Genomic DNA, 15404 nt, shown 5'->3' on the forward strand with positions numbered 1-15404 from the left:
TCTCTGCACTCTGGTATGGGGAACACCAATACCCCTGAGAGTAAAGCCCTGCAAAAGGTATCTTCTTGATACCTTTCCTGTAGTTAGGTGACCAAAACTCCAAATTTGGCCTCACCAATGTTTCATACAACTTTACCATTAACATCCCAACTCCTATACGCGATACTTTGATTTATGAAGGTCAATGTGCCAAAAAATCTCTTTACAACCTTGTCCATCAGTAACGTCACTTTCAGGAAAAAATTTATCTGTATTCCCAGGTCCTTCTGTCCTGCCGTACTCCTCAGTGCCCTACCATTCACCATGTATGTCCTTTCTTGGTTTGTCCCTCCAAAATGCAACACCTCACACTTGTCTGCATTAAATTCCATCTGCCATTTTCAGTCCATTTTTCCAGCTGGACCAGACCCCTCTGCAAGCTTTGAAAACCTTGACCATTCACAATGCCTCCAATCTTCGAATCATCTGCAAATTTGCAGATCCAATTTACCACATTATCATCCAGATCACTGATATGGACAACAAACCACAATGGTCCCAGCACCGATTCCTGACACACCTGAGTCACAGGCCTCCAGTCTAAGAAGCAATCATTCACTACCACTCTCTGGCTTCGCCCATACAGCCAACGTCAAATCCAGTTTACTACTTCATCATGAATACCGAGCACATTCAAGTGAAACCCTAATTTTCTTTTTCACCTCGCCTAACATAAATATTTAAAAGTTTTTTTTGGTGTAGATGGTATGAGAAGTACAGATGAAACCAACACTTATTGGCTGCTTCACAGGGAAGGGGACCCTAAACCTTTGAGCAGCCCTCGGTGGGGTGGGGGGGGGGGCTAGCCAAATAAAAGGTTGAGAATCGCTGCGCATTTAAGGGGAAGGGAGGAATTTTTAAAAGAGATGTGAATGGCAAGTTTTTCATTTGTTTTTTAGGCAAGAAGGTGTGAGGTAAGTGGAGGATCTTCAAAGGTGAAATTTTCAAAGTACAGAGTTTGTATGTCCCTGTCACGATTAAAGGCAAAGTTACAGGCAGAGGGAACCTTGGTTTTCAAGGGATATTGGGCATCTGGTTCAGAAGAAGAGGGAAGTGTTTTGCACCATGGAGCAAAAGAGGCACATCAGGAGTATGAAAAATGTCAGAAAAAAGTCAGGAAGGCAAAAAGACCTGAGGCTGCTTTGGCAAACAATGTGAAAATTAAAATCCTAAGGGTTTCTACAGGTATGCTCAGAGCAAAAGGATAGTAAGGGACAAAACTGGTCCTCTTGAAGATCAGAGTGGTTGGAGTATGGAAAACTTTAATTTTTTTTTTTCGTTCATCAGTATTCACTCAGGAAAAGGGCACAAAGTCATGGGAAGTAAGGTAAACAAGCAGTGAGGTAATGGAATCTATACCGATTAAAAAGAAAGTGCTTGCAATAAGGTGGATAAATCCCCAGGACCTGATAAGAAATTCCCCCAGACCTTGAGGGAGGTCAGTGTAGAAATTGCAAGGGCTCTGGCAGAAAAGCCATGGGTGTGGTGGATGATAGCTCACGTTGTTTAAAAAGGTTCAAAAGTACCCCTGGAAATTATAGGCCAGTGAATCTGATGTTAGTAGTAGGTAAATTACTGGCTTTCCACCCTATATAAACCCTATCCATACTTCTCTCCCACCGAATGCATAACAAATATTTGTTAAGCGAGGTGAAAAAAAAACAAGGCTTTTACTTAAATGAGCTGTGGTCCCCAGGGTGGGGGCTGTAGGGCCCCCATTAAGAATAAAGGGCCATGGGACAAGTTGGCCATGGGACAAGCTGAAGGGCCTGTTTCCACACTGTGTTTCTAAATGTTTGTTGGGTTACTTTTCAAACAGTTTCAAGTAAGTGGTTAAATAATTTCAGTCATCTCCACAAATAAGTGATCAAAAATTTGCTGCTCAATTACTTTATTGATAAAGGGACCTGACTCAAAATGTGGTCTGTTCATTTCTCTTCATGGTCGCTGCCTGACCCGTTGAGTCCCTCCAGCTTCTCTTTGTTTCAGCATCTGCAAGTCTTTGCATTTTTTGGGTACTCCACAATGGTTCTCAGTGGGTAATCATGAAGCTTCCCATCCGTGCAAAACGACGACAGGTGCTTTGCCATCACTGGCCTTGCAGCTGGGATGAAGTGGATCCCAATGAGCGGCACTTTGTGGCTCGGAGTGAAATCTGGAGAGCCAGTGCACGTCACTCAATCCCCCCTGCACTGGCATCAACCAGAGGGCAATTTCAATGTGCCGACATGCAATCTCCTTCTGATGGAAGATTTATTTAACATCAACTTTCATGGTACAACACTGCTGCAAAGTGCACTGGGACATTTCTGTGCAAGGTTCTGTGGATGATTTGAGTATTTGTTCCAGGACATTGGACTCTGGAACTGCAGAGAGGGTGGGCTTTCACAGCTTCCTCTTCTTCCTCTTCAAGGCTTTCCAATCGCCCTCCTGAGTGGCCAGACTGTTCATTAGCATCTTGACTTTCCTCTTCCTCTCCGAATCTCTGCAAAGCAAGAGCAACCACAGGGGTCAGCCAACTGTTAACACAAGTGGAACAGAGAATCAGCTTTATTATCATGAAAGTGTCATGAAGCTTGTTGTTTGTGCGGCAGCAGGATTGTGCAGAACAAGGTGCAAAGTTATTATAAAATTACAATTACATAAATACAAGATTTTTAAAAATTAAATATAGTAAGTGGCCTAATAGACGTCTACAAGGTTCTGAGAGGCATAGGTAAGGTAGACAGCCAGTGTCTTTTTCCCAGGGTGGGAGTAGCAAACGTTAAGAGGAATCTTACAACATTTTTTTTTAGATTTATGCATACAGCACGGTAACAGGCCATTTTGGCCCACAAGTCCATGCTGCCCAGTTTACACCCCATTAACCTACACCCCAGTACATTTTTGAACTATGGAAGGAAACTTGGAGAAAACCCACTCAGACACAGGGAGAATATATAAAGTCAAGGGAGGAAAATTTAAGGGGGACATAAGGGGGTAAACAAAGTTGTGGGTGCCTGGAATGCATTGCCAGGGATGGTGGTGGCCAGGACTGGAGGGGCCTTTAACAAACTCTTAGACAAGCATGTGGATGAAGGTAAAATAGAGGGTTATGAGGTAAAAAGGGTTTCATTTTTTTTGGAAGGAATATATAGGTCGGCAGAACATTGAGGGCCAAAGAGCCAGTACTGTGCTGTAGTGTTTATGTTCTAAACAAGTAGTGAAAATAAGAGATGGTGAGGAAGGGCCGATAGGTTCATTGTCTGTTCAGAGATTGCAAATGAAAGCAAAGCCCTGTAGACTCTGAGAGTCTAAGTTAAAACAAGGGAGTGTTGGGCCTAGTCAGTCAGGCTGATGGTAGTTCATCAGAGCTTGGAAAGAGAGCTGAAATGCCATGCCCGAGCTCTGGGTCCAAGACCCTGGAACTCCAGCGCCAGTGTTGGAGAACAATTACTGTGTAGTCGATTTGAATCCATGGGATGGACAATAAACTGCTGCTCTGTCCAGGCAACCCACATCAGTGAGAGCTGAGAAAGACAAAGGGGCCGGATCTCAGGACTGCAACCAGTGAGGGTTTATAGAGCTGTTTATTCTGATTTTCTACACTTGCCCAAGGCTACAGATTTGATTTTCCTCGCCAGGTACATCACTCGAGTTCAGCTGAAGCCCTCTGAAGCCCTAAGGTGCCTTATTGAACAGTACCTTATTGAACAGTAGGTAAGAAAGGCAGAAAATGCAAACATACCATGGTGCATTGAACAAAGAAGGGCCATCTATTAACCACATCTGGATGAGCCAAGCTTTGAAACACTGGTTCAAGCCCAGATAAATACCAACTAACTAGATGCTTTGCCAAGTTTAGTTATAAATTGTTACCAGTGAGTAAAAGTTTAGGCGTGAGCAAGAGAAAATGTTTAAAATAGCAAATTAATGAAGTGCAAATAAGAACACATTGCAAAGTTAGCACAGTGGTTAGTGCATTCCTATTACAGCCCCATCAACCCAGGTTCATGTCCGGTGCTGGCTGTAAGAATATAATTCTCCCGTTCCTCCCTTCAAATTGTATGGGGGTTGTAGGTCAATTGGGTGTAACTGGGCTCGAGGGCCGGAAGGGCCTGTTACTGCGCTGTTTGTCTAAATTGACAAATTTTTTAAAAATTAACAAAAAATGTTGGAAAAACTCAACATGTCAGGCAGCATCTGTGGAGGGAGAATTCAGATCAGAACTCTTGGAAGTCCATGTTTTTGGAGTGAATGCAATGCTTCATAATTCAGGATCTAATCTTGAGGGGTGTATCATACAAAAAAAAATTAATAATAACCTTGCAGGATCAAGAACTTGACCTGAAGGCTCAAATCATTTAGGATGAGCCAATGAAGTGCAAGGTCCAGTGATTGGCATTCATGGCTCTGATGGGCATAGGTTCAAGCCCCAGACTTAAATCTGGGCTGATTCGTGTGCAGAGGATACACTGTCCAAGATACAGGTACACAATCCTTTATCCGATCATCTAAAGTCCGGAAAAATCCAAAATTCAGAACACACTGTCCCCCAAGGGTTCTGGATAAAGGATGTGTACCTGTACACCTTTGAGGCAAGGTCTTGCCTGCTGCATTAGGCAGTGATAGAAGATCCCACTGCACCAACATCACATTATCTGCTCATGGTCACAGGAGGCCTGGTGCAGATAAATTGGCTGTTTTGCTTCAGAGGTCACAAGAGTGACAGCTCATCAAAAGCATTCACAAGATGGGGGCAAAACATCGTGGGCCGAAGGGCCTGTACTATGCTGCAATGTTCTATGTTAACATCTTGAGTTCTGACTCAGCCCTCTCCAACCAGATGGCAGCAATGTCGACGCCAATTTCTTCATCTCCCTGTCTCCTAATCCTCCAGCTCCCCACTCCCATCAGAGAGCTTTCCCCTCCTCTTCATCTCTGACCTGTCGGCCAGTGCTCCTCCCTCTGCCCCTTCCTCCCCACTCCCCACTTTTTTAAAATTCAGGCACCTGCCTGCTTTATGATCATCCTCTGACCAAGGGGCCAAGACCGAAACATTGGACACTGCATGACCTTTGTGCATGGCCATTCCGAGTGTACAGCTGCGGCAGAGAGTCCTTACCGTTGCACGATATCCGAAAACTTGTGCCTGGCCAGGAACTGTGCGTCCTTCCGGATTTCTCGGATGGCTCCTTTAAATTCCCGCCTGTGTTTGTGGATGAGCCTCAGGCGCTCTCTCTCTTGTTCCGTGCTGCCACGCTTTTTCCCGTACTCCGTGCTGGGAATCACAGGGTTTGACTCGTTAGAAAACCCAGTTATTTACAAGTTCCTCCTCTATCCTACCAAAGGCTGTAAGCTCCCTGCTGAGAATGTGGCTCCCAGGGACATCCTCGATCTCAGTTACAGGGATAGGTGAAACAGGTGAGGACTTTATTCCCTGGAGTGTCGGAGAATGTGGGGCGGTTTGATAGAGGTATACAAAGTTATGAGGGGCTTAGATAGAGTAAATGCAAACAGGCTTTTTCCACGAAGGTTTGGTGAGACAAGAACTAGAGGCTAAGGATGAAATGTTTAAAGTGAATGTTAAGGGGAACTTCTTCACACAGAGTGTTGAGAGTGTGGAACGAGCTACCACGTGAAGTGGTGAATTCAGGATCAATTTTGACATTTAAGAAAAATTTGGATTGGTACATGGATGGAAGGGCTATGGTTCAGGTGAGTGGAACTAGACCATAGTTCAGCAGAGACTAGAAGGGTTAGTTTCTGTGCTGGTTCTAAACCAGGTGATCCTTCTTTGACAGAGGGCCCCAACTTGCAATATCGGAAGGTAACTCAACCACAACAGAATTGAGGTGCCATCTTTCAGTGCAAAACACTGGAAGTACAGCGCACAGTTCTGATTCTCCAGCAATAGGTAAGATAACATTAAACTGAAAAGGGTGGTGCAGAAAGGATTCACACGAATATTATTGGGATGGTTAGACTCAAGTTACAAGGATAGGCTGGGACTTTTCTCCCTGGAGTGCGGGCAGCTTACGGAGGAGAGGAAAAAAAAATCACGAGGGGTATTTTTTTTTGCCAGGATATGCAAGGGATTTAAGATGCTAGGGGAAAGATTAAAAAGGAAGCAGAAGAGCAGCTTTTTCCATGTGGAGGATATTTAGCACATGGAACGAGGAAGTGGTGAAGGTGGGTGCAATTGTGACATTTAAAGACATTTAAACAGGGGCATGGATGCAGAGATACGGGCCAAACGGCAGGGAAATAGGACTTGTGTGGAAAGGTAGGGCGGAAGGGCCTGTTTTCCTGCAGTAAAGCCCCCTGACCTTATTCTGTGCTGCATATCAGTCTATAAATAGCAAAGTTTAACCCAGGAGTTGAATTGTGTTGCGATCTCCTTCACAACCTCTGTCGGGATGCTGATCTTTAGATCAACCGTGTCTGCCTGTCCCGCATCGGACTTGTCAGCCACAAACGAGCCTGCAGCTGACGTGGACATTTACCCCCTCCATAAATCTTCGTCCGCGAAGCCAAGCCAGAGAAGATGTGTGACCCAGCATACTTACATTTCAACTAGTTTGGGTGTGTAGAATTTTAAGAGGGCAGGTTTCTTCTTTTCGAACGCGAGTGGCCGATAGCACGAAGGCCTGTCTTTTATCTCCTTCAGCACCTCGTGGAACAGTTCCTGCACATCAACAGTAAATGCAATTTTAGCAGCTTGTATTCATAAGGACATCTTTAAAATCCCAAGTCGTTCCACAGGATCAACATTCAACAAGAGCTGACAAGCCGCAAGAACAAGGGGGAAGAGGACCAAATGTTTGGTCACAATTAGGTTTCAAGGCATGCCTCAAAGGAGGAAGAGTAGAGAGATGGAGGAGGAAATGCTAGAACTTTGTGGACTCATTAGAGGAAGGCTGTAGATGTTTTGAAGAGGGTGCAGAGGAGATTTACCAGGATGGAGCTTGGATTGGAGAACACCATATGAAGCAAGGTTGACAGAGCCGGGACTTTTCTCTAAGGAACAAAAGGATGGGAGGTGACTTCACAGAGGAATGTAAAGATTCCAAGGCCCTACGATAAGGGGTGGGCAGCCACCGCCTTCTTCCCAGGGCAACAATAGCAAATTCCAGAGGAGATCCGTTTATGGTGAGTGGAGGAAAGTTTAGAGGTGATGTCATAGGCGAGTACAGTTTTTTTTCCATACAGAGACAGAGAGGTGGGAACCTGGAATGTGTTGTCGGGGGTGATAGTGGAGGCCGGCACAATAGGGACATTCAAAAATTTGGGTTGGTTTATGGATGGGAGGGGGATGGGCAGAGTGCTGGTAAGTGGGATTAGAGGAGGGTACTTGGATCAGTGCAGACTAGAAGGGCCAAACTGCCCTGTTTCCGTGCCAATTATTATATGGTTATAAAAGATTCCGACAAGTACATGGATGCAAGAAGAATAAAGGGTTAAGGGTGTGAGGTAGGGAAACATTAGACCAATGGTTCTCAACTTTTTTCTTTCCACTCACATCCCACTTTAAGTCATCCTTATGCCATTGGGGCTCTGTGATTAGTAAGGGATTGTTTAAGGTGGGATGTGAGTGGGAAGGGAAGGTTGAGAATCACTGCTCTAGACCCAATTGTTACTGAAATATTTGGCTTGAGAAAAATGGTCATTGGCCCATTTCCTTTGGAGATCTGAAACCCTGCACATAATGAGTCATTGAGGGACGATTAAAACAGTGGTTTTCAAACTTTTTCTTTCCACCCCACATACCACCTTAAGCAATCCCTTACTAATGACAGAGCACCTATGACATAGGGAATACTTTTTTTTTTTTTTTTAAATTTTTTATTTTTCACACCATAAATCACAATAGGGAATACTTAAAGTGGTATGCAAGTGGAAAAAGGTCAAGAACCATTGCATTAGACTTTCGTGGAGTAGGTTTACATACAGTAGGTCGGTACAACAATGTGGACTGAATGGCCTGTACAGTGCTGTTATGTTCTAAGATGACTGGAGGAACTGTTTCCAGTGGCATGAATGATCAAAGGGGAGAATCAAGGTTCAAGTTGTGACATGTATGAGGAGTCACGTGATGGAGTAGTGGCTGGTAGGAGAATACCAGCCCTCTCCAGAAAAGAAGAAATAAAGTGAAGAAAATACAAAGTTCAAGAAACACAAAACACAACAAATAAAAGATAAAGGTGTGGAGAAAAGAAGGAAAATGGCACCCAAGAAGGAAAAAGCAAAAAACGGGGAAAAAGAAGAAAAGCCGCCAAAAGAGAAAGGAAAAGGCCATACTTGCATGAAGAGGCAGGGAGCTGTTGTGGACAGAGGAGCCCACTCCCCGAGTGACCTCCCGATAGTGGGACTGCAAAAATGGCTATCTGAGCCAAACAGAAGTGCGCAATGCGCACACCAAGGAAAAGGAAAACACCGACGGGAGGGGGGGCCCAGCTGTGGAGTGAACTTACCCAGCGCGACCAGCTGACAGCAGGGCTCTCAGCTGGAAGAAGAGGAAAAACAGCAACAGGAGGCCCAACAGATAATTAGCCCAGAAGAAGAGGACCAACAACAAGAAGCTATGGAAAAAAACACCCAACAAACTGAGGCAAGCAGCTCAACAAGAAAGTTAGAAGAGGCACAGATACAAGGAAGTAGAAGACACAAACACGGGTGCAGACCAAGCTCTGCACAGAGAAATAGAAGGTAACATAGATGGACAATATATAGATTTTAAAAAATTACAAGAACAAATGAAAGCATTAAAAGAATGGTTGACATTACAATTTAGTGAAATGAAAAGAAAAATGAAAAGTACAGAAGAAAATGTGAGTAGAATAGAGCTGGTCATAACAGATGTAGGGAAAGGATTAGAAAATGCGGAAGAACGAGAAATGGAAGTAAATGACTTAGGAAGAAAATTAGAAGAAAGAAACAAAAAAGTTAAAGAAACACAGGAGTTGTTAGCTCAGAAGATGGATAGAATGGAAAACTAGTAGGCGAAACAATATAAAGATAGTGGGCCTAAAGTAAGTTAAAGAAGGCAAAAATATGAAAGAATTTATAAAAGAATAGATCCCAAAGGTCCTGGGAATGCCAGAAATACAGGAAGGAATGGAAATAGAAAGGGCACACAGAACATTACCCCCGAAACCACAGTCACAACAAAATCCAAGATCCGTTTTAGTAGAATTTACAAGATACATGACAAGAGAAAATATACTGGAGCGGGCAAGGAAAAAAATGAGAGAAGACAAAAAACCATTGGAATACAAGGGTCAAAAAATATTTTTTTACCCAGACACAAGTTTTGAACTCCTAAAGAAGAGGAAGGAGTTTAACACAGCAAAATCGATCCTATGGAAAAAAGGCTATAAATTTACGTTAAGATATCCAGCTGTGCTTAAAATAGTTATCCCGGGGGAGCAAAACAGACTGTTCTCGGATCCGGAGAAAGCACGAGAATTTGCAGAACGTCTGCAGGACAGAAACAGAGATGAAGAGATGTAACAAGAACGAAGAACAACGACAAACTACATTTAAAGATGTAAAAATAATGTACAAGTAAGAACTAAAGAAGGGAAAGAAAAGGAAGTATGGGAGAGGGGAAAAAAAAGAAAAGAAGAGGGTGAGCTTTGTTAAATGTGAAGATAAAAGTCTTTTTTGGAGGGGGTTGGGTGGGAGAGAATAACAGTCACTGCGAAATCAGTTGACGCTTGCGAGCGGGTTCACAATCAGAATGGAGAGGGGAGTTGTGGTTGCCCAGCAAGGGACAAGGGGCAACTCAGAGAGGTGGGGGGAACACTTGGGGTTAAGGGAATTTTAGATGTGGGAGTTGAAGTATTTTATGTTTTAAATGTGTTGTCCCACATTTAGTTTAAAAAGGGAAAACTGAGAGATGAAAATGGGGAAAAGGGGAAAGGTGGTGGTGAGGAAGCGGAAATGAGGTGTTGAACTATATGACTTTAAATATTAATGGAATACATAACCAAATCAAAAGGTGAGGCTATTAAATTTATTGAAAAAAGAAAAAATTGATATAGCATTCATGCAAGAAACACATTAACTGAAGTGGAACACAAGAAATGAAGGAGAGACTGGGTAGGACACGTAACGGCAGCATCATATAATTCAAAAGCCAGAGGTGTAGCCATATTAATCAATAAAAATGTACCAATCAAAATAGAGGAGGAAATAATAGATCCAGCAGGGAGGTATGTAATGATAAAGTGTCAGATATACTCAGAATTTTGGAATTTGGTCAATATATATGCACCTAATGAAGAGGATCAAAAGTTTATGCAAGATATCTTTTTGAAGATTGTAGATAAGCAGGGGAATATATTGATAGAAGGGGATATTAACCTTAATTTGGACTCAAAGGTGGATAAAACCGGACAAAAGACTAACAAAAAGAATAAAGTGGCCAAATTTATGGATAAATCAATGCAGGAAATATATATCCTTTTGGATATATGGAGGAGACAACACCCAAAGGAGAAAGAATACTCATATTATTCGAGTAGACATAAAACATACTCAAGGATTGACTTGCTCCTGTTCTCAGCCCATATCCAAGGGAGAGTTAGGAAAACGAAATATAAAGCTAGATTGTTATCTGATCACTCACCCCTGTTATTAGCAATAGAGCTGGAGGACATTCCATCGAGAACATATAGATGGAGATTAAACTCCATGCTACTTAAAAGACAGGATTTTAGAGAATTTATTGAACGCCAAATTAAAATGTACTTTGAAATAAATACAGAATCAGTGAAAGACAAATTTATACTATGGGATGCAATGAAAGAGGGCAGATAATAAGTTATGTAACTAAGATGAAAAAGGACTACAATCGGGAAATAGAACAGCTGGAAAGGGAAACAGTAAGTACAGAAAGAACTAGCAACAAGGGAAGATACAAAAAAAAGAGAATTGGCGGACAAAAAAATAAAATACGAAACATTACAACATTATAAGGTGGAGAAGAACATAATGAAAATAAAGCAGAAGTATTACGAGCTGAGAGAAAAAACGCACAAAAAACTAGCCTGGCAACTTAAAACAGAATAAGCTAAAAGAACTGTATTGGCATCAAGGAAAAAGGACAAACAAATTACATATAACCCAACAGAGATCAATGAAAACTTTAAGGAATTCTTTGAACAATTTTACCGAACTGAGAACAAAAGGAAAGAAGACAAAATAGATGAGTTTTTAGCTAAAATTAAACTACTGAAATTGCAAGAAGAGGAGCAAAAAAAATTGATAAAACCATTTGAAATAGAGGAAATACAGGATATATTTAAAAAGCTGCCGAACAATAAAACGCCTGGAGAGGATGGACTCCCAATAGAATTCTATAAAACATTTAAAGAGTTATTAATTCCTCCTCTCCTGGAAGTAATGAACCAGATTGAAGAAACATAAAACTTGCCAGATTCATGCAAAACAGCAATAATTACAGTAATACCAAAGATGGGGAAAGATCCACCAACACCAGCATCATATAGACCAATATCTCTACTTAACTCAGATTATAAGATAATAGCAAAACTATTAGCAAACAGATTGGCCGAATGTGTACCAAAAATAGTAAAACTAGATCAAACTGGATTTATTAAGAAAAGATGAACAACGGACAATGTCTATAAGTTCATTAATTTAATCCATGCAGTACAAGGAAATAAGATACCAACAGTAGCTGTTGCTTTAGACACAGAGAAAGCCTTTGACAGGGTAGAATGGAATTATTTATTCAAAGTATTACAGAGATTCAACCTACCAGAAAAATATATTAATTGGATTAAAGCATTATATAAGGGACCATTGGTGAAGGTGACAGTAAATGGATATGTATCAAACCAATTTAAATTAAGTAGGTCAACTAGGCAAGGATGTCCACTATCTCCCTCTTCGCGTTAGCTATAGAACCATTGGCAGAACTGATAAGAACAGAAAATAAAATAAAGGGATAAAAATAAAGAAGGAATATAAAATCAGTTTATTTGCAGATGACATCATAATATACTTAACAGAACCAGAAATATCAGTAAAAGAACTACATAAGAAATTAAAGAAATAAGGAGAAATATCGGGGTATAAGGTCAACGCAAATAAAAGTGAATTGATGCCAATGAATAATGCAGATTTCACAAAGTTTAAGAAAGAATCACCATTTAAATGGCAAACACAAGCAATCTGATACCTAGGTATTAGATTAGATAATAATTTAGGCCATCTATACAAATTAAATTATCAGCCATTAATGAAGAAATTACAGGATGACTTAGAACATTGGCAAGAATTGCCACAAACATTGATAGGGAGGGTAAATTGCATTAAAATGAATGTCTTGCCAAGGATACAATATCTATTTCAATCATTATCAATTCCCTTAACAGAGAAATTCTTCAATGAACTAAAGAGAATAATAAGGAAATTCTTATGGAAAGGGGGGAAACCGAGGATAGCGCTAGATAAATTAACAGCTACAAACAAGGTGGTTTGCAGCTACCAAACTTTAAAAATTATTATGAAGCAGCACAATTAAGGTATCTATCAGATTTTTTTCAAACAAGGGAAAAACCAGATTGGACCAGGTTAGAGCTAGATAAAATAGGGGAGAAGGTACCTGAACATATACTTTATAAATGGGATGAAAAACTGGTGCAATATAGAAGTTCTCCAGTACTGCACCATTTATTCAACATATGGAAGAAGATGGCAGATGTAGGCAGCCTCCAAGAACGCGGCGCGGGCTACACACTCTACTGGTCTGGCAAGCCTTCGGATGAACGACGCCTATCTGGTGTAGGCTTCATGGTCAAGAGCTTCATTGCCTCCAAACTCGAAAACCTTCCGACAGGCCTCTCGGACCGAATCATGTCCATGCGACTCCCCCTTCAAAACAAGCGTCACATCACCCTCATCAGTGTCTATGCTCCAACCCTCCAGGCGGAACCAGCAGAAAAGGACAAGTTCTACACCGACCTGCGCAACCTCATCCAACGCACCCCTACAGCCGACAAGGTTGTCATCCTGGGTGACTTCAACGCTCGTGTCGGCAAAGACTCAGAAACATGGCCAGGAATCCTGGGCAAGCATGGCGTCGGCAAGTGCAACGACAATGGGCGCCTCCTGTTGGAGCTCTGCGCAGAACAGCGGCTTGTCATTACAAACACCCTTTTTCAGCAGAGGGACAGCCTTAAGACCACCTGGATGCATCCCCGATCCAAACACTGGCACCTCCTGGACTACATCCTGGTGCGAGAAAGTGACAAACGAGATGTGCTCCACACCAGGGTCATGCCTAGCGCGGAATGCCACACTGACCACCGGCTGGTTCGCTGCAAGCTCAACCTTCACTTCAAGCCAAAGCCCAGGAACAATAAAGCCCCCAGAAAGAGGTTCAATGTTGGAAACCTGCAGTCAGACGAAGCGAGAGGAAACTTCCAGGCAAACCTCAAAGCAAAGCTCGACGATGCAACCCGCCTCACGGACCCGTCCCCTGAAACCCTCTGGGATCAGTTGAAGACTACCATACTGCAATCCACTGAAGAGGTACTGGGCTTCTCCTCCAGGAAAAACAAGGACTGGTTTGACGAAAACAGCCAGGAAATCCAGGAGCTGCTGGCAAAGAAGCGAGCTGCCCACCAGGCTCACCTTACAAAGCCGTCCTGTCCAGAGAAAAAACAAGCCTTCCGTCGCGCATGCAGCCATCTTCAGCGCAAACTCCGGGAGATCCAAAATGAGTGGTGGACTAGCCTCGCCAAACAAACCCAGCTCAGCGCGGACATTGGCGACTTCAGGGGATTCTACGAGGCTCTAAAGGCTGTGTACGGCCCCTCACCCCAAGTCCAAAGCCCGCTGCGCAGCTCAGACGGCAAAGTCCTCCTCAGCGACAAGATCTCCATCCTCAACCGATGGTCAGAACACTTCCAATCTCTTTTCAGTGCCAACCGCTCAGTCCAAGATTCCGCCCTGCTCCAGCTCCCTCAACAGCCCCTAAGGCTAGAGCTGGATGAGGTTCCCACCCTGGATGAGACATATAAGGCAATCGAACAACTGAAAAGTGGCAAAGCAGCAGGTATGGATGGAATCCCCCCAGAAGTCTGGAAGGCTGGCGGCAAAACTCTGCATGCCAAACTGCATGAGTTTTTCAAGCTTTGTTGGGACCAAGGTAAACTGCCTCAGGATCTTCGTGATGCCACCATCATCACCCTGTACAAAAACAAAGGCGAGAAATCAGACTGCTCAAACTACAGGGGAATCACGTTGCTCTCCATTGCAGGCAAAATCTTCGCTAGGATTCTACTAAATAGAATAATACCTAGTGTCGCCGAGAATATTCTCCCAGAATCACAGTGCGGCTTTCGCGCAAACAGAGGAACTACTGACATGGTCTTTGCCCTCAGACAGCTCCAAGAAAAGTGCAGAGAACAAAACAAAGGACTCTACATCACCTTTGTTGACCTCACCAAAGCCTTCGACACCGTGAGCAGGAAAGGGCTTTGGCAAATACTAGAGCGCATCGGATGTCCCCCAAAGTTCCTCAACATGATTATCCAACTGCACGAAAACCAACAAGGTCGGGTCAGATACAGCAATGAGCTCTCTGAACCCTTCTCCATTAACAATGGCGTGAAGCAAGGCTGTGTTCTCGCACCAACCCTCTTTTCAATCTTCTTCAGCATGATGCTGAACCAAGCCATGAAAGACCCGAACAATGAAGACGCTGTTTACATCCGGTACCGCACGGATGGCAGTCTCTTCAATCTGAGGCGCCTGCAAGCTCACACCAAGACACAAGAGAAACTTGTCCGTGAACTACTCTTTGCAGACGATGCCGCTTTAGTTGCCCATTCAGAGCCAGCTCTTCAGCGCTTGACGTCCTGCTTTGCGGAAACTGCCAAAATGTTTGGCCTGGAAGTCAGCCTGAAGAAAACTGAGGTCCTCCATCAGCCAGCTCCCCACCATGATTACCAGCCCCCCCACATCTCCATCGGGCACACAAAACTCAAAACGGTCAACCAGTTTACCTATCTCGGCTGCACCATTTCATCAGATGCAAGGATCGACAATGAGATAGACAACAGACTCGCCAAGGCCAATAGCGCCTTTGGAAGACTACACAAAAGAGTCTGGAAAAACAACCAACTGAAAAACCTCACAAAGATAAGCGTATACAGAGCCGTTGTCATACCCACACTCCTGTTCGGCTCCGAATCATGGGTCCTTTACCGGCACCACCTACGGCTCCTAGAACGCTTCCACCAGCGTTGTCTCCGCTCCATCCTCAACATCCATTGGAGCGCTTACATCCCTAACGTCGAAGTACTCGAGATGGCAGAGGTCGACAGCATCGAGTCCACGCTGCTGAA

The 15404-nt window shown here is 43.2% G+C and overlaps 1 protein-coding gene across 1 annotated transcript in view; it reads right to left on the reverse strand.

Moving 5' to 3' along the window:
- Positions 1–1899: 1899 nt before the first annotated feature.
- The window catches only part of nop14 (NOP14 nucleolar protein homolog (yeast)), an 89885-nt gene continuing 76380 nt past the window's right edge, over positions 1900–15404 (reverse strand). The window contains exons 17-19 of the mRNA XM_069942000.1: positions 6588–6706; positions 5144–5299; positions 1900–2524 (exon numbers count right to left, since the gene is read on the reverse strand). Coding sequence (XP_069798101.1) covers positions 2425–2524; positions 5144–5299; positions 6588–6706 — 375 coding nt within the window. The 3' untranslated portion in view covers positions 1900–2424. The remainder of the gene's footprint in view (positions 2525–5143; positions 5300–6587; positions 6707–15404) is intronic.

This window comes from Narcine bancroftii, chromosome 1, assembly GCF_036971445.1.
Source record: "Narcine bancroftii isolate sNarBan1 chromosome 1, sNarBan1.hap1, whole genome shotgun sequence".
Lineage (NCBI taxonomy): Eukaryota > Metazoa > Chordata > Chondrichthyes > Torpediniformes > Narcinidae > Narcine > Narcine bancroftii.